Source organism: Aquila chrysaetos, chromosome 21 (assembly GCF_900496995.4).
Source record: "Aquila chrysaetos chrysaetos chromosome 21, bAquChr1.4, whole genome shotgun sequence".
NCBI lineage: Eukaryota > Metazoa > Chordata > Aves > Accipitriformes > Accipitridae > Aquila > Aquila chrysaetos.
Window position 1 is genome coordinate 705,171 of NC_044024.1, and position 19,896 is coordinate 725,066.

Consider the following 19,896-nt stretch of genomic DNA (forward strand, 5'->3'; position numbering starts at 1 on the left):
ATAAATTCAGGCTCAAAACCAGGTTGCAAGACTCCCATTTAAGAGACAAAGCTGTTTTCTCCTGTGAGAGATCTTTTTGTTAAATAAAGCAAGACGCCTGAAAAGCAAATGGTAGTGCACATCAACATCAGAGTTGAGAGGGATGGGAAAACAGATGTGAGGAGGGGAAAAAGATGTCAGATAGATGGAAAGAAGCCAGTGCTGTGTCTGCAGTAATCATAAATAAGTAGAAAGGTGTTTATGCTGACAGAGGCAGCTGAACAAGAACCAGGCAGCTGAAGTTAAAAATGGGAAAACATTTTAAAACCACATACTACCAAACATGCCTCTCTGTAACAGGCAGAACAAGGGGGTCCATGCTCAACCCACCCCTGTGCAAACCCACTGCCCCGAGCCATGCTCGTGTGCCCTGGCCACGCGCATCGAGGGTCGGCTGCATCTCCGGGGTGCCTGCGGGACCCAAGCAGTGGGATCTGCAGAGCTGAGGATGGCTGCAGCGTAGGCAACACTGGGGCATTGCTTAAAGGAGGAAAAAAGCATACTTGGGACTTTTTTTTTTTTTTTTTTTACTTCATGGAAACTTTATAAACACTTGAAGTAATCTACGCTTTTACATGACAAAATGGCTCTGATGGCTGATGTCTGCGGGCTCTGCCAGGCTGCACAGGGCAAATCCCGCGTTCCCAGCTGTTTTGCTCCTGTGGCACTGGCAGCAGGGATTGTGCCCCACAGGCCTCCACCAGCACAGCTGAACAACCCTACCACCGCTCCACCGCTGGTCCCCAGTGTTCGGCTGCACGCACGGAGGAGGAAAAACCAGCACACACACGTGAGAAATTACTTTAAAAGGACACAATGAAATACGTTTCTAGTAAGCTGCTTCCCTCCATTGTTTACAATGTCAGACTTAAAACCAAACTCCCTCGTATTTCTTTCTTCCCACAGATCCTAGCTCTGTCCTCTGGGACAGCCACCCCAAGAGGATGACAAAGCCACCAAAGGGCAGGCTCGAGCACCAGTGCCTGTCCGCAGCAGGAGACTGGGGCTCCGCGGCCGGGCTGCTGGAGAGGCTTCCCAGCCACCACAGCCGTTCTGGGCTGGTCAGGGCACCTTGCTGGCTCACAGCTCCGTCTGACCTGCTCTCTCAGATACCTGATCGGAAAAACACAATGCGCTCTGTTTTGGTGCTGCTCACACCTCCCAGCCACTCACAAGAGGGTGCAGCAGGAAGGGCTCACTGTAGCTTTGAAAAGCCCTGAGATGCCAGCGTGTGTAATACAGTCTAGGCATTGATATCGCTTTTTTTTTTTTAAAGCCACTTTTATGTGCCACTGTTCAAAGCAGGAGTACAGGAGCAAGCAGCTGGGGCACTGCCAAAGCCCGAGGGAGCAGAAGCACCATTGACACGACACGTGTGTGTCCAGTGAATGCCAGAATTACATTCAGCAATAAAGCAGACAGGCGCTAGATGCACACACAAGGCAAGCATCAGCAGACAGCACGGGAAGGACCGTGGCAGCATCCCACCGGCAAACCTGCGCCAGGCAGGAGGCAAAGCGCGCTCGAGAGGATGGAGCACCCAGGAAGCAGCTAATGGGGATGTTTGGCCACTGGTTTGGGAATGCTCCCAGCACCCAAGGAAAATCATTCAAAACATGGAAGCCGCCTTTGAGCTGGTGAGAGGAAGCAGGGAAGCCACTCATTGCCTATTTACAGGCAAACACTACAGCTCAGGAACTGAGCCCTGGTGTCAGCTGGAACCACAATAAGCCTCTACTGTTAACAGGGGTACTAGTGGTGGTCCTGGTTAGGAGAAACCTTCCAGACCAAAGGGCATCATCTACACGGCTGCTGCTGAGGAAAAGAGACTGGACATCTCTTGGATTGGAAATTAATGTAACAAGCAAACAAGAAACTGTGCGCCTCTCAGAAAAACGGGTTGACCCATACTCATCGAGTTTCAGTTCCTCGCCACCTCTGTGCTGGCCCACCAGAACAACCCTGGGACAGAGACTTGGTGGGCCTGAGGGAGCGGATCTGGTGGGACAGTGGCTCACACAGGAGGAGGAGGAGGAGAAGGAGGAGGAGGAACGCCTGCCGCTTCCTTCTCCCAGTGGTGCTCTCGGAGGCTGCTGACCCGACTGGTGCTGCCCAGAAAGCTGACCCACAGGCAGGGTCTGCAGCCCCGCTCAGGCAAAGCTCCCTGGCACAGCCGCGTCTGCCAGCGTGGTTTCCCAGGACAGGGGCATGCTGATGCCATGGAGGAGATGAAGAGATGTCCTGCAGAGCTAAGCATGATGGTCCCACCAATTCCTGTCCTGCCTGCCTTAGCACAAGCAGCGTTTCCAGTAACATACACTGCTCTTCTACACACTGAAAAACACACTATAGCTTACTGAGCAAGGAAAACATAACATAAAGGAAGGAGCTTCTCATGGCAAGGGGGGGCAACCCAAACTCCAGTCATTCTACCCTTGCATCCAAGCACGGGGAGTCAGCCCCTTGCGTTCTGACTCCAATGTCTGTCCAAGGTCACCCTTGCCAAGGCGCATTTACCAAAAAGTGAGCAGATAAATGGCCACTCCCATCCCCTGCGGTCCCTTCCACAGCTCGTCGGTGCTCACCCAGCCCTGCAAATGCTGCTGGTCACCTGCAAGGGCACACACGAGCATCCTCCACAGCCTGCGCAGAGAGGAGTGGCGGAAGGACTGGGAACAGTTCAACACAAATGTGTGGGTAGGGTCTTCTCCCCATCGTTATCTCCCTCTCTTCTAACTTCTTGAGCCACTTACGACAGCGTGCTCTGAAATTATCGTCCGGTAAGATAGCTGCTCTCCAGGGGCACCAGAACTGGAAAAGTCTTAGCTGTGACACGTCCGTTTCACAAGCACAGAAAATCTCCTGGGTCTAGTTGGGCTGAGGTGCTTATAAAGTCTGGAAGAAGAAAACAAGCACGTTCTATGCAGCAGTATAAATCTGTCAGTGATGGCAAAACCACAACCAAAGCAAGCCCAGACCTCAGCATCGCCGTTTGCAGAGCGCTCACGTTTACCCTGAGCGCTGCAGTGAGGAGGCTCAGGAAGGGCAGAGCAGGCTGATTTACTCTGCCCTGCCATACTACCACCCCAGCGAAGAGCACACCCCACCTCTAGTCATTATCTGTCCTTCTGCAAGGGTCTCCTACAGGAAGGACATTTCTCCTCATCTTTCTTTTGAGATTCCCATTGCCTCCACTGGACTCCCACCACCCCATGAATGCTGAGTTTATGTTACACGTGTGCTTTTGGTTTATTATTTCATTTATTGTCATAAACACGTACCTTTAGCCTCAGCTCTCATCACCTGGGATCCTGCCTTGTGGTGATGAAGAACTGTATATAAGGAAGTAGAAGAAAACAGGAAAAAAAATTAATGCAATAAGCAAGCTCAAACTCAGATCCACAAACCTAAACAGAGGGCTGGGTAACAGTCAGGTCAGGGATATATTTTTCAATATAACAAGAGAACTCACTGTCAACACTAACAGACAACATTTATCACTTACGTGCAAACCTGCTCACACTTTTGGCAGAGGTTGGTGATCTTTAAAAGCAGGAAGAAGCTGAAGCTTCTATGAGCAGATATTATTACAAATGAAATCTGCTGCCACAAAGCACAATGCTTGCAATTCAAAGCCCTGCCATCCCCAGCCTAGCCTGAAGGCTTCAGTGCCCAAGCTATCACTCCATCACACTGTACCTCTCTGTGGTGGAGCTATGCCTGCACATACATTGTGTGTAGGACCATCCACTCTCTGGTCTCACATCTCTGATCAGCTGCTGTGATCTAATCAGCCCTCCTCGTCTCTCCCACGATCCTACCTCTGCTCTTCGCAAGTGCTGAGAACTAAGTACAACGTGCACTATGTTGACTTAGATACACGCGTGATAAAAGGAATCCATAGATACGTTTATTACTTAGCATATTTACATTTAACTTATCAAGTCTGTATCTGGAGTCACATTTTACACTTTGTGCTCTCTGTTTAGTTCCAGCATTTTAGCTGAGACCCATCTTCTGCCCATGAGTATGAAAGGCAAGAAGGTCAGGCCTGGGGCTTCCTGAGTTGACTCGCTCTGCCTCAGAGGGAGCACCCTATGCAGCAGGGCTGCTTTTATTAACATGCCAACTTCCCAGTGCCAGGCTTACTTGCTTGTTCTTCGGGAAGCTGTCTCAAAGAACTTTGTCCTAGAGGCCACCCTGCAAAGAGAACAAGACAGGTTACTCCAGTTATCCGATAAGGCAATTTGCTAATGAGATCTCATCTGTGCCAGGGAAAAGAGCAGTAGCATTAGCAGACACTGAAGACAATCACCTTCTAATGATGTCTTTTCTGCCGAGGCAGCAGCCACGCTCCTCATGCTGCCAGCTCCATTCCCCTCTGCCTTCACACCACCCTGGCCAGGCAGCCTTAATCGCTTTTCGCCACACTGCTTATTTCCACACTCTTGCTTATAATCCTACATACTGGTTTATAAACCTGCATCCATCACTTTTTAGGGCCTCTCTTTCAGTTTTTATGTGCTTCATATTTAGCTTCCAACTGTCCTCATAGAACAGAAAAGTTCTAACAAGCCATTTAGGACAGCAAAGGCAAGGCCTGTTCCTGCCCTGCAGGTGTGGAGCTGAACCTCACAGCACCTTTGCTGGACTAAGGAATGAACATGCAGGACTTGGATCAGCTGCATAACGCGGCTTTACTGGGGGCTGTCCGCAGAGAGCAGGGGCCAGTGCAGCGCGAACTCGGGAGCTCTCCCACGGCAGGTGCTTCCCCCAGGACCGCTGCCGGAGATCGTCACTCGCGGGCTGCGTGGCTTCCACGGCAGAGGCACTTCAGTTCACGACAAATGCTTTTGCACCTCGTGTCGCCGCGGGCAGAGCGAGGCCCAGGGGGGTGGCCCCCGCACACCCCAGGGCTGCGGCGCGGTGGCAGAGCACGAGGTGAGGGGTGTTAGCGCAGACTTGGGGTGCTGCCCCGCTCTGATGGCAGGGGAACAGAACGCGCATCTTTGCTGGGTGCGCAGCAGCAGCGAGCTCTGCGGCAGCACCCGGGCTACAGCCTTCCCACCGACTGGTCCTGGCTGCTGGGCTGAGATCCCTGTATTTAGTCACCCTTTTTTCTTTTCTTTAATTCCCATTGAAGCCAGCAGGGTTTCTGTCTCATTAAAATCTGAAAGAAACCTGATGCTGAAACTGAACTCCATCCAATTGCCTTAAGAGAGATCCAAGCTGGATCTTGTCCTTCCCCGGGAAGTGTCTCATTTGAGAGGCTTGCTCAGAGCCAGGCAGGGAGGGGCTCTCCAGCTTCGCTGACAGGAGAAATAGCAGAGAAGGTGATGGGACAAGGCTTAGCCCCAGGGCTGTGCTTGAGAAGGTTCAGAGCTTTGTTTTTCCTGTGCGCGTTTGCCTTTGCTATGGCCACGCTGCTCTCCCAGGCCGTGCCCTCTGCGCAGCTTTTCAACATGATGTTCAAACCCATGCTTGCACCGGTGTCGAAGGGGATGTCCACGGGCTCCTGCCATTGTATGCCACCAGCGCTGGAAACCAACGTGGTATTTCTCTTCCTCCTCCTCCAAAATTCCCAGTAGGTGACACCAGCTCCTACTCCCACCACCCAGGCTGACCTCGTCCCCCCACATGCTCCCCAAGCCCCCGGGTGCTGACAGCTGCCTCAGGCTGAGCTGCTCACCCCAGGTACTGCATGCTCACCGACAGCTGCTGACTTACACAGATGAAGGCATCTCTTCTGCTGTTCCTGCTATCAGATCTGGCCTATGCTCCAGCCTCGGAGGGACAGCAGTGCGGCACGGTGGGTCCGGAGGTCTCACAGGGGGACGCGTTATCACAGGCTTATCACCATGGGATCGTGCCTTAGGGACACCGTCGCACTCGCCTGCAAGGTTGAAGATTACAAACACTGAGTACGAAGCTTGGCTAGAGGGCTAGATATTTATGAAGAGGCATTAAACAAGTTAGTGGGCTTAGTTCTGTCTGTCTGCCGCAACATCCTCTCTCTGACAGTGGCCAATAGCCAGAATTTAGGGAAAGAGTCCCAGGAAAAGGCAGTTCCCGTTCTGCCTGTCCCAGCACAGCCTTCCTGGCACTAGAAAGAGGGGCTGATGCTGGACCCTGTGATGACAAACTTGATACAGTTGCTGATTGCAAAGATGATATTGCCTGGGAACAAGTTTTCTTAAACAAAACCTGTGCAGTGCTGCTCTTCAAAAGCTAGAAGAATAGCACAAATTGGTGATCCCTGAAGTCCAGGGCTGCTGCTTCTCCAAGTTTTTGTCTTGAACAGTGGCACGACCTGTCCTCTCCCCCAGCTTTCTGCTCTGCTCACAGGAGTTTCTGCCTTGGCTGCTTTTCTTTCCCAAGATCCAGTCAGCCTCATTATTCACTTAACCCTTGAACACTTTCAAGGGTTAAGCAAGTAAGGAATAAGTGTCAGACTTTACCTGACGCCCCTGGTGACCCCACACCTTCCCTCCAGTGTGCATTTCTGCAGGACAGCAATCCTTGTGATCTTCTCCTCTGGCCATTTATATGGCACAAAACCATCTCAAGGGCTGGGTTCCTGCCCTTCTGATTTAGATATTTCCCCTGCTAGAGAGTCCTGTTTCTGATTAGAAATAAGTCAACGATGTTTTTCTATTTGGTAAGAAAAATAATTGCTGCAACTACTTAACCAAGGCTTTGTCAACCTCTTAGTTACTGAACCTTATTATACCCTGGTGTACTTGCTCAAACACCAGTCCTTAACCAACTCTCTTCCATACTTGGCATTTGTAAATTCTGATCCTAATTTTCTCCTTGGCAAGCTGTAAAACTTGAATTTCTCAGTAAAAGGCCTGTTTCCTAATCCTTCAGCCTACACTTCTTGGTTTCTCCGGTTTTTCAAAATTACCCCCAAACTGTGTGCATTAAAAGCTCAATACAGCATTCTAGCACTGATTTGCAAGTATCAACACAGCTACTTCAGTGTTCTTCTACCTATACATTCAAGGATCAACACAGCCAGTTTTATTACGCTGTGGCTCCAGGACATGCTGTCAGCACACTATGTGTGATAATGCAAAACCACAAAACTTGGAAGCACTAAATGCAGTTGATGTATAAGCCGACTTTAAAGCTATCTTACTCTTCCAAAAGCAGATTTCCACCTACCATTTTTGTGACAAATTTAAATTAAGCCAGTAGTGTCAGTCAGATGAATTTAATGTTTGTGCTACCCAGCTGGGCCTTTCTTCTTTCTCTCCATTGCACATGGGGGTCATTTGTCAAGAACACAGCCCAGTTTTTATTTTCTAATTACAGGACTGTGAAGCTGTCAGGCTATGACAGCATCTGAAAAGCACTGGAAAGCGCACATGAAAAGCTGGCAAATTGCAGAAAGCAATACATCTTTTATTATGGCCATTGTCCTGAGTATTTTATAAAACTCAGCACCAAATACCCACAATTACAGCAAAGTGTACTGTCCTGCAAATGGCTCCCTGGTGTTGCAGGGGAGAATGTCTACAGACACGCAGATACACAAACGTCTACCTGCCTTCCTCCACTGAAACGGACAATGCCAGCTCAGATCTGGCCCCAAACTAATTATTTCTACCTGTAATAAATTTCTGTATAAAGCTTATTAGAATACAAATAACAATCATTATTTATATTTAACACCAACGGATGAACTGTTGAAATAAACGTTCCCAGTAAAGACTCAGTAAGCCAGAAGCTGTGTCACAGGGAGCCTAACAGATAAATCCATCAGAAATTAAAATCTGGAAGTGACTTTTGCCATTTTCCTCGTCTCTGCTGAGGAGAGCACTGACAATCCAGAGTGCTTACAGCTGGTTAGACCGGGTACAAATTGCTTCGAGTTTAATGGCCTTTATATCGCTACTCAAGCCTGAATTTTACGAGTCCACTGAGCTAGGTTCAGCTCAGCACAAGCAGAGGCTCAGCTACTGCACGGAAAGCCTGCTTCATCTGAACACCGGTGGCACCTGCCTGGCTCAGCAGGGAGCGGTGGCACCGGCACCAGGCTCTGCAGGCTGCTCCGAAACCCGGCAGAGCAGACGCACCCCCGGTAAGCAACAGACCGAAAGTACCCACTGTCTGAAATAATCCAGGACAACTCAGGAGGCCAAGGCCTGATCAAACCCTCGTGCCCGGACCTCAAGCTGTTCTGGTCTCCCAGCCCCTCTTGCTGAGCTACACCAAGAAGACTCGAGGCGAGAAGCCCACCACCCGCTCCGGCTGTCCCGGCGCACAATGCGCGGCCAGGAGGGCTGGCTCGGGCACCTCGAGCTTTCCCTGGGAGACCAGCATTCCTTCTGCCTTGCTTCGGCCAGGACCCCGGCGCGAGCCATGGCTCCGGGCGCACGCTCACCCTCTCTGCCGTAGATCCCTGGCCGGGGAGCCGGTCTCCTGGCCTGGAGCGTGGAGGTCCTCAGGGCAGGGCTGGCCACCACCCCGTTGGCAGCCTTGCCGGCCGGCTTCACTCCTCCATCCTGCAGCCTGGCCACCATCTTCCCCACCTCCGCCTCAGCACGCGGGTCGGGCCGGCCCTCGGCGGGGGGACGCCCCGGCTCGTCCCCCCCCGGCCGTGGCGCGGGCAGGCGGCTGCGGTGCAGCGGCTTGGGGGCTTCCACGCCGACGCCGACGCTGCCGCTGCCGTTGGGGGTCTGGCCGTGCCGGTCTGCTGCGGAGCCAAGGGGACAGACAGCCATCAGGTTAGGAAGCAGCGCAGAGGCGCGGTGGTCTCTGCCCCGCGGCAGAGCAGAGCTCTCCCCCAGCGCTGCGCGGCTCCTGCGGTACCGAGGGACAAGCATGCTTGCGGTGGGGGATCGACAGACCCTCACCCTGAGCAAAACACAAATAGTGAGTGGCTCACACAAATGCTGAGGAATAAAGAAAACTGAAGCAACGCTGAATATAAACAGAATATACTCACGGGTTTCTTTTAAATTTCCAGTACTCTTGCTCATGAGAAGTTGTGTACCGTGCTTTTACGTCCCTCCAAAAATCATTTGTCTCATCCCTCTTGCCGTGCTAGAGGCCCAGGCACATGATGCAGAAGCACGGCTATGAAACTGATTGCACCCTGCAGCCTTGGTGCAGCCAAACGCTAATGCTTCTGCTCCCAGTTTGGAGAAACATTTAAATGCAAGGCCATCTCCAACTACATGAGCAGTCTTGTGATTTTAAAGAGCAATTTGAATCAGTCATGTTTTGCCAGTGCCAAAAAGCACACTTGTAGTATTAAGCCTAAAACATCATCAAAGCTCTGAAAACTGTACCAGAGAAAAAGACTTTTCATCTCTTTGGTGACGATGTGATCTAGGACACAGCTTTCAATGACAATTACAGCAAATCGGGTGCAAAGAGAAACATGACTTTAAATTGATGTGCCCTTCAACTTGATAGTAAAGGCCTTACCATTTCCATACAGTCAAATGAATTTAACAGCAGAGCTGTACTTGGTCTAGAAAATACTATCATTCGGTCCTGAAAAAGTGCTTCAGTGTTCTTGCTCTGGATGTAAAATCGCCAGCAGCTGAGCCAGCCCTGCAGACCCTCTGGGACTGATGCGCTCTGGTGGGACAAGACTCCAGCAGCACACAGCCAGCCCCAGCTCGGGCACACTCGCTCCCATCCCACCAACTCTGCTCCTCAGTTGTGTCTCCAGCACCTCACATTTTTGCCTCTGAAGCTGCAAAACCTTTCCACTGGGCTTCTCATATGCAAGAACAAGTCTTAGTTTAACTAACGGAGAACGCTGCAAGTAATAGAAAAAAGAAATCCCCATGGAGTTTGAGTTGTGAGGTGATGCAACCTATGTGCGAGTATTTTTTTCCTTTCCTTTCTCACTGAACAACAGACCTCGCTGTCTGCTGTGTTCATGGCCTGAGAAGTGCAGTCCCGCTATTGTTATCTCCATTGCTCCTGGAAAGGTGTTACAAGAAACAGGAGGGGTGAGAGGCAGGTAAGGCATCAGTGAACAGCTAGACTGACCTCCACTTTCTTCCACAGAAGCACCGAAGAAGACGGGTCTTTCCCTCAGAGGACGTTTGGAAATGGTGATGGGTTTGTGTCGCCGGGCAGCCACCCTGGGAGGAGGCACTGGGGGGGCAGTGGTGTCTTCTGGAGGGCCGGAGTAGATCTGTAAAGACAGACACATTTAGATGACCCTTCCATCCCACCAGGTTGAATGACATCCCCAGAGGCTCGCCTCGTTAACCTGGTGTCATTAAAAGGCACCTCGCAGCAGAGTAGGGAGTTCGGAGGTTGAGCCATGCCAGGAGCACAGACCCAGCTCCTGCATGGCAAGCGGCTGCCTGCTGCCTTTGCCAAGGGCTGCCCTGCTCCTCTCTGCTCTCCAGCAGGCACAGAACCCGTCTGTGGCCCGAGTCACCTCTGACTGACCCAGGAGGGCTGGAAAAGCCAGGGCTGCTCCAAACCACTCCGACCAGCCACGGCCCATGACAGCCTTGCAGCCGTTTGCTCCAGCCCTGTGACCCCAGCTCCTCCAGCCTCTCCGGAGAGGGACAGACGGTGCGCACCAGCCCCTCTCAAGGGTCAGTAGCACTTGGGAAAGCCCGGGCTGCCGGGGCTAGAGAGGGGCTGGAGCAGGGCTGATGCTTTAGTTATGGGTCTACACACGCATCCTGCCCTGGGCTTTCCTACAGACATGCTTTGCACCTTGCACACCCACTGCAGCAACTGCAGTGCTAAACTAATTAACGCAGCAAAATCACAAATACAAAATGTGTAGAAACAAATTATCCTGGAGCAGATTAAGGAAGTTTTGAAGCTGACAGTTTCTGAGAAACATCAAGTTTTCCACACCAGCGGGGTGATACAATCTACAGAAAGCACCCAAACAAACCACCACGTTGTTTTAGATTTAACACTAAAAAACCCTTCAGCTCTTGGCTTACAAGGAAGTATGTGGCTCTGTGAAATTATCTTGGATGAAATACTGGCATAAAAACAATGCTGCTAGGGGTTTTATCTCCTTTTCTCACTGGTCATATGTCACCTAATTGGTTGGGTTTAATGTAGAGGTTCTTACTTATGTCAGTGCTTTTTTTAAAAGCTGAAAAAGAATTAAGCTTCCGGGCGGACTCTTGAAGATCTGAAACACCACATTAAGGACCAAACCCACTGCTTTTGTGTTTTTCCCATGGATATTAATTGAATTTATATCAGGCTTTAAAGAGTAAGTTACAGCAGACGGGGTAGCACAAGTTGCCGAGACTCGAGGCTGCGCTGCCAGTCCTGGTCCCTTCCTGGCTGTCAGCAGGAGACGGCTCAAGTCCAGAGGACAAGAGCTGGTGCCAGACCCACCGATGAGGAGGGTTTCCGCTCCCTCAGTGCACGCTTTGTTATGGAAGAACAATTCTATTGTGTCACCCAGAAAAATTTTTAAAAGAAGAAATTTAACATTCTGATTTGATTAAGTACGCCGTTTTCGTAATTCAAACCAAAAGCATATTCCTTCTTCTCCCAGCCAAAGAGCAGTTCTGGGAAATCAAGAAGGGGGATGAGAGAGAAAAACATGCCCCCACTTTAACCTTCTTGATCCCAAAGACTAGGTAGCATGTACCACGGTGAGGGTGGGCACCGGCAGCTGGGCTCCCCACACCTCCCTTACCTGGGCAGCGCAGGGGCAAGGTCGGACCTGAACTGCACCCAACCTAGTCTGCCCAGGCTTTCACTCAGCAGGCTCAGTATAAATACCGTGCGCTGGCACTCCGGCTTTGTTCCTGACTTAGTCTGCCCTACTCTGCACAAAGAGGGGAGGAATAACACATTCAGGGCAAAGACCCAGACCAGCTCCAAACCCCAATCTGGTCATTGCAGCTGCTTTTCTCTCCCGATTCGGTGACACAGCATGGCTGCTGATGCTTAATGCCAACAGGGGCTCTGCCCTTTGCAGGGGCAGTACATTTTCCCCACTCCAGAATACAAGGTCCAGTGCGTCCCCCTACCTGGATTCAGAGGAATTTGCTATGACATTAACAGCCCGTGATATAAAAGCAGCAGCTCATGTATTATTAAAATAGCAAAGAATTAACTGCAGCAGGGCAATTGTTTGGAAACATCAACCTCAATCCTATATATTGACAAGAATCCAATATTATTTTTTAAAGAAAAAGAGGTGTTAAGTTCCCCATGGATGCTTATACAGGTACCACTGAATGCTGTTTTCACGAGATGCTTTTCAACATCTGAAAACCATGCTAAAACCCATGGCAAACTACTCTTTTTAAGATGTGGGTGCAGCCTCTGCTTTGCTTCTGCCTTCTAAATGAAAATCCAAGTTAAACAACCTGAAGGTACAAAGATATTGACAGACACTCATATTTAGAAGGTTTGTACAGTGAAGAAGGTGTTTCCAGAGTGATCAACTTAATTAATTTAACCATGGCATTGAAATATAAGCTGTGGAAACAGTAATTACCCACAAAGACTTCATGAATAGTTACTTTGTCCTTAGAGTCTTCATGCTGCACCATATAAATCATATGCCTCTCCTCTTCTAGACTCATTTAAAGTGTTTGCTCATGTCTGAGCTGAAGAGACTTTCAACTCTGATGCTGAACTTACAAGCTCAATCTAATAAATGTTACTAACTTAACCTTATCGCTGAAGAAATTAAAAGCAAGCAAAGGGATGTGTGGCTTAATTAAAGTTTTAATTCCAGCTCTTAGAGGTGGCAGTGTAAATCGTGTATTGACTCAGTCTGTACTGCAGGCTGTACAAGAGGGGAGGACAGAGGCTCAGTTCTGGAGCAAGTTGTGCGAGGATCCTAACACACAAACGATTCACTGTTTTGCTGCAGGAACTTATTAAAGCATTTGCAGAGACCTACAAAGAAACTGGCATGTGATTTTCATGAGCTTCTTGTGTGGGTACTCAAAAATCTCTCTGAACTCTTTCATCTCGTTTCTCTGGTTTCAATCCTCAGCACCACAACTGACTCCCACACCACCCATCTGGTCCCCGTTTGGTTGCTCCAACTCCACATCCACTTTTGCAAGAACCCTGCTCTTTCAGCTTCGTCCTCCTCTTCCTTTCCCAAAAAGGGACCTTCACTTCCACAAGAGTGCTGCCCTGTCTACTGGGAGCGCTACCCCACCCTCCCTAGAGCAAGCAACATCCTTTAAAGGATGCCTTCAAACTTTCCCCTCCTCTAAGACATAAGAGATTGTTTGGACACTTTGTAATGTAAAGTATTATGAAAAGATGAAGGACCAAACTCAATCCTTCGGACCCAGCGCTGTTATCAGGAAAGCAGTCTGGTTCCTGGTGTGCTGATCTGAATGCAAATGCTGCTCGAGTTTTTAAATATCAACATATGGCTCTATCATCCTCCAGCCACCCTGAGAACCCTAAGCCATTATATCAGGGATCACGTGGAGAAAGCACTAATACAGAAGACAGTGGAATATTCTGCTTTCCATCAGGAGACAAAACACCACACGACAAAAAGCTGTTGTCTACATGTGAATCTTCAGCACCCACCACAGCAGACTAATCCAGGCTGTGCATTTAGACAATGCTCTTGGACAAAAATATTCAGCAAAGATCCCATGAAAGCCAAACACTGCTCGAGCCCTCGCCAGGGTGCACTGCCCTGTGCAGAGCACTGCCCCAACACAACGGGCACCGGCCGCCTGCTGAAGTCTTCTCTGACAGCTCCACCCCAGGCAGCAGCTCCCCTCCCCAGACTTGCCCACACTTGGATCTGAACAGATCGTATGCACAGCTGAATTATTTTCATCAACCCTTCAATACTTGTCTGCTTTGGGTTTTTTTCCCCTGTATTAATAGTTGTATAGTGTCTCATCTTGGACTGTGCCTCTTGAAACCTGTTATACTCTGGTCTAGCTCCTGTCTTCAGCTAAGGAAAGTGTAAGGTCCAGGCGTAGAATAGGTTTTTTTCCAATAAAAATTCCTCTTATTTAAACAGAAAAGCAAAAATCCCTGGATGCAGGCTTTCCTTCAGAACTAGCTAAAGGCAACAGTGAGGAACATATCTGCTACACTTTTTGTTTCCTTCTGAAGCATTTCAGAACAGTATATTGTATTAAAAAAACCCAGTCCCTAAGGAGACTCCAGAAAAAGGAGCCAGAGCTCTACATCGTTGCCACAGCAACAGTTTGCACAAACATGATGGAGCAGCCAGGAGCTGCATGGAGGCACTCCCAGGGCTGCCACCTGTACCTTCCCAAAGTGCTCGATGAGGATCTCAACTACTATGTTTTGGAACTTGATGTTCATCATCGCTGCCACGGTGTCCTCCTGTGCTCGCATGAGGGTAGGTCCAAATATCACTCCCATGTTAGACGGTGACATCAGATTCTCTCGGCTGTGCTCACATATGCTGTGGAGAGGAGGGAAAAAAGGAATAAGTTTTGGTTTGGTTTGTTTTTTTTCAAACAGATCTTATTCCAAGCAATGGAAAAGGATACAGTTAGAATCAGTCATTCAATTTTCTTCATTTTGTTTCAGCAGAATTTGTTTCCCAACCCTACCAGAGATAAAACATGCCTCTAGCCATGACATGCACGTTTGGCTGGGACAACTGTTTGGGAGAGCTACACGCTGGCGGCATTTTTATTTGATCCCTTCCCACTCCTAGCTCCTTTTTTAACCCTGCAATCAAAAGTCATCTGCGCAATACATACGCAAAATGAATCATGTCAATTGGAATACCCTATTTATCCAGAACTGACTTTGGGCTTTAATTTTTCCTCTCCCTGAAGGAGGAGGACCGAATGCAGGGAGCACACTTTGGAGGTTTTAAGTAAATCTCTACATAGCATCTTCTTTCTGAAAGAACCACCATTTTCACAGAACAGGGCGCTCTCTGTCCAGCAGCCTTCAAGCTTTGGAGGACCGTGCAAGCGTGCGGAGCAGCACCAACTGTTGACTGAAATACTAACCACCTAGGTGGGCACTACTTGTTTGCAAAAGCAGACCAGAGGAGAGAGACTCTGATGCTGACACGTAATTAACTCTGGGTTTGCCCTGTAGCTCTGGTGTTAAAGGGGTTTCCGTCAGCATGAAGGGGAGAGGAAACAGAATTTAAGCATAAGCACTTTAAGGAATAAACACAGTGATCACAAGTACAGTGTTAGCTTCATCGGACTGCACACCAGTCACTCAGCTCTGCCACTCATGCAGAAAGGTTTCTAAAAACCACACAAACATGTGCGTGAAAGGCTGGAACCGGATAGCAGGCAGGATCCCCCAGCCAGCCCTCCTTGCCCCAAAGAGAGGGCATGGCACTGGTGGCCAAGCACTTGCCTTGAGTATCAGGACATGACAATCCCAGATCAGCCCTGCTTATTTCTGAAACAGTCCAGTTTTGAAAACGACTCCTCCAAAGGTCCAAAGCAAGCCCAAAGCAAGCCCTGTCATACAAAAGCCATTGCTTCTGCAAGCCCTGGTCCTTTCTGACCTGCACACAGATTGCTCCCTTGCTTTTGAGCTTCACCATGACTCACCACAAGCCTCTCTCCCCGCTGTGCCCCTGCTCCTCCCTGGGGTGGAGAGGGCAGAGCTTCCACACTGAGCCTTCACATTAGGTGTGACAAGGAGGCAGGAAAATACCCATTTCCCAATACAGTGCTGGTTCTATTATCATCAAGTAACAGACTTTCAGTGGCTCACCGGTGGAAGCAGCATGGCTCAGTGCCACCAAGCATCCAACATGCCTGTATGAGAACAGAGACTGACACACTCAAGCCTCCGTGCTGCTCTAAGGGCTCAGGACATTGAATCCATAGAGCAGGACATAAAACCAAAGCATGCTTCACGTTCAGCCCATGGGCACAGGTCCTACAGCCATTCCCAAACCCCAGACCTAATGTTCTTTTTAACTGGAGTGAGAGGTGACAATTTATAGCTCTGCTGTCAGAGGGTATTTTAATTTTAAAATTATTTCCTGCTTGGTACTTGTCAGAAAGGGGATGAAAGTGGCAATTAGAAAGAGAAGCATCACTTAATGCAGTGGGTAGCGAGGATAATCATACCATTTGTGCAGTCCAAACGTAAATTCCTAGGGGGACTGTGGTGGATACAATTTTGCAAACCTGCCACAAAAAAAGACTTGTTCTGCTGACTCCATTATTCCCCTTACTTTGGCTTTAGAGAAAAATGTCTGCTTACTTGACGAGGTGTTGTATGAGGAGCTCTAACATCTCTCTGTTCTTGTCAGGTAGTTTATAGACGAGCGCGTGAATGGCTCCCAGCCTGTAATCCAGGTTCTCAGATTCTGCAAAGAAGTAACACAAAGAAAAGCTTGTGCCCACCACTTTCAAAGTAAATACATAAGAGAAAGATAAAACCAAAGAAAATCTGTGGGAGCTGTTCCTTCTGCAACATAGGGCTGGCTGGCCAAACCTGGCGAAGGGAAGCAGAAAGAAAGTGAGATTACGTAGCAACAGGGTAATCATTGTGAGAAACAAAATGAAGTGGAAAGAGGGAGAAATGAAGCTTGAAAGGGAGCTGAGGGTCACACTCTGCCTCTGAGCATGGCTGGGGAAACAGGCTGGGCATGGCCGGGTATTCCCCTTCGCACCCTTGCCCTGCACACCAGCACACCTGGGGAACACACAGCCTCTCTGCTGGGTATCTTATCAGCCCAGATAGCTGTAACACTGAACCACATGGTGAAATGTCCTGCGGGGAAAAAAAATTGAATCCCTGACCCAAAGAGGTCACCCTTAGAAGCATAAATAATCAAGAAACAATAAAATACTCAGTGTGAAAAGAATAGGGTGGGATCTTGGTAGCTGGGAAGCTTAATGGTGCAAGTTTCTGAGAGAGGGTAGGGGAGGGATTACGATTTTGCACATACCCAGCCATCATTGGTTTAACCAGTTCTGAAACTAGTAAATCTTGGGCTTGAGCACAATCTGAAGGTGGTGGAAAATTTTCATTTCCAAGAAAGAACAAGTGTTATTAATTCTCTAGAGGTCCAAACATAGGACAGGCAGGCACTCTCCTACCCTCCCATTGACTTCAAGGAGGCATGGGGGTGTTAAGGATGCTTTAATCCAAAGTGTTTCTGAGTGTGCCAAAAATTTCCAAATGCCAGTACTCTCATGCTGAGGGACATGACCAACTCCTTGTATACATGTAGTCTCCATCTCAGCATGCTGGCTCTTAACACGCTCTGAGGATGCAGCCAGTTCAGAACTGTTATGGCTTATTTGAAATGGCCATAACAAGACAGCCGAGGACTGGCCAGTTTAGCACAGGCGATGCCCTGTCAGTATACCCATGTTACTTGGCTAATCTCTGTTAATACTGGCTGTGGCTTCGTCCCAAGAGCTACAGCAGAAAAATGTCTTTCATGTATTGGTAGACACTTTGGATTCAACATCCCAGAACAAATTTCATGACCTAAAGGAAGCACCTATCTATCTGCATGGCAACAGCACATCCCATTCCCTCACAGGTTTTAAAATAGATATATTAATAGTATCGAGAAACAATTCTTCTAGGACACTTGTGCTGATTTCAGGTTAGTTGACATCCCCTGGGTCTCCAGACCCTCTGAGAGCATGAAACCCTGTTAGAGGAAGAGTACTGCAATAGCAAAGGAAGGAAGGGAAGAAACACCACCACCTCCCTTGCACAATTAAGCACTCAAAAGAGAGGTTCACTGCTCTTTCTACAGGGGGAAGCAGCTGGACACCCCGGTGTTGGGCTGGCAGAGCTCTGTCAAGTGATTTTGATGTCCACTGGTTGGGGAGGGCAGGGCTAGGGACCATCAGCAAGGCAGCTGAAGGACTTACTGGCAGCCAGGACCAACTCTTTGTGGAGCTTGTAGGTCATGACGGGTTCAGACAGGTTCCTGCAATAACCAGAAAGAAAACTAAGCTCTGGCAGGGCAGCACAACCCACTCATGACTGATCTTGAAGGACTGACAGGCAAACCTGCTCGCCCTCCAGTACCACCGGTTCCCGGTGGCATCTCCCCCCAGCCAGTATTATTTAAACATCTTTCCCCATGGGATATGGGGTTTCTACAACAGGTATATTTCTCAAAAAATGATACAAAATTTAAAAATCCATTCATCTTCCCAAAGCCTTTGTCACTTCTTTGCCCTTTCCAACAGCCAGCTGTTAACATCTGGCAGTTCAATCTGCTTTTCACCTGGATCAGCCCCGAGCTCCTTTGCCCAGTTGGGGCAGGTGGGATCTGCAGTGCTACCTGAGATAAAACTTCAGTGAGCTGGTAATCGTCTTGATGTCCCAATCGCCGCTTTGGAGATCCACATCCCCTGGACATTTTGGATCTGAAGGAAGAACAAAATGGCTTTACAATAAGGCCCATTTGAGGTTGTTAATAGCTAGCACACTCTCGGGGAGGGTATCCTCTCGAGATGAACAAAGCTACAGCAGCACATGAGGAAAGCTCCTGATTCTCATGGTTGGGAAAAGCAGAACAGTACCAGCATCAGTATTTTAGAAAAGCTGAGGAGCAGTGCTAACTAGGGACAAAGGAAGAAGCAGAAGGTAACATGTAAGCAGTGGTGAAAAGTTAGTGAGAGCATATTCTCTATAGTTTGTTTTTTCCCAGCATAGCCAAGACTGGCAGAAACGACACATTTCAACAGATCCAAGACAAGCTTTCTGATATCCAAAGTAATCTAAGTGTCCAGCTCCAATCCCTCCTTCGCAGCTACTCCCCGAAGGCTATTCTGGGAACATTCCCTCTTGCTGCACAGAGAGGAGGGAGCTCAGAGGAGGTGGCACAGCAGCATGGAAGTACACTTTGCTCCTGCCTACCCTCACTGAACAACCACATCACTTCTGCAGTACGATGAAGTAAAGGACATGGTTGGAGGATGGGGGGCAGCTGGACTAAAGAAATAAACTGCATGATTTATTTTAAAAAAGGAACAGGACTAGAGACAAAACAAACAAACAAACAAATCTATCTTCTTACTGAAGTTCAGGATGAAATCCTTCTGCAGCAGTTATTTCTGTGTTGTTGGACTTTCCATCATGAGTTCATACACAGTGGGGTGGCAAGTGGTCAACCAGACCAATGCATATAAATAAAATGAAAAGCCACTCACTGGTGGGGTTCAGAGGAGAAAACCACAGAGCTACTCACAGGGAGGGTGAGAATCAAGAAGCAATAGAAACTTAGCCTAAGTAATTAGTCATCATGCAAGCGTAACCAGACAGCTGTCTGAAGTTGTGGCTCCGTGGGAATTGGGTACAGCTGTATGTCAGCACAAACCAACTGTTTTAATAAACAATAGTAAAAGCAATAGTAAACAATAGTAAAAAACAACATTAAGAGCCTGCAAATACTACATTAATATCAGATGTCTGCACAGGGAGCTGGTGTAAGGCCGAGGCACGCAGGTATCAACGTAAACGTACCTCCTACCCCATGCTCCAGCCCCTCGGGCAGGGACGGTGAGAACGGCTCAGCCTTTGGGCATGTGGGAGACCAACCCTCGGGGCTCACCTACGGGGCTCACAGCCTGCCCCTGCCCATGCGTGCCATGGGGCAGGGGCACAATCGCCTCAGCCAGGTCCCAGCCTGGGAGCAACGCTGCTGAGCCCCACAACCTGCTGCAGGGAGTTTAACCATTTCTCATATAAAGACCACCCACCAATTCCCATGCTTGTACGAAACACAAGATTCAGTGCACAGAAAGGCTTACAGCAGAAATGCATACATTGACTTATTAACATATACATTGCATACAGTGAGGTATCCCAGTCCTTCCAGGTGAAAACCTTAAACCAGAGTATCGGCCTCTCTGCAGAGGCCACCTTCCCAGTATAGCTCTCCATGATACCCCACCGAGGAAA

At 48.9% G+C, this 19,896-nt stretch overlaps 1 protein-coding gene across 3 annotated transcripts in view; it reads right to left on the reverse strand.

The window, feature by feature from the left end:
- Positions 1-826: 826 nt before the first annotated feature.
- OPHN1 (oligophrenin 1) overlaps positions 827-19,896 on the reverse strand; it is a 69,169-nt gene continuing 50,099 nt past the window's right edge. For 2 of the 3 annotated variants that reach the window (XM_041119098.1, XM_029996921.2), the window contains 10 exons: positions 18,275-18,359; positions 17,856-17,914; positions 16,222-16,327; positions 14,272-14,431; positions 10,054-10,201; positions 8,429-8,740; positions 5,767-5,932; positions 4,189-4,239; positions 3,321-3,371; positions 827-2,934 (listed from right to left, as the gene is read on the reverse strand). In XM_041119098.1, the coding sequence (XP_040975032.1) occupies positions 3,329-3,371; positions 4,189-4,239; positions 5,767-5,932; positions 8,429-8,740; positions 10,054-10,201; positions 14,272-14,431; positions 16,222-16,327; positions 17,856-17,914; positions 18,275-18,359 (1,130 nt within the window). In that variant the 3' untranslated portion in view covers positions 827-2,934; positions 3,321-3,328. The remainder of the gene's footprint in view (positions 2,935-3,320; positions 3,372-4,188; positions 4,240-5,766; positions 5,933-8,428; positions 8,741-10,053; positions 10,202-14,271; positions 14,432-16,221; positions 16,328-17,855; positions 17,915-18,274; positions 18,360-19,896) is intronic. The other variant, XM_041119097.1, reaches the window with a different exon arrangement.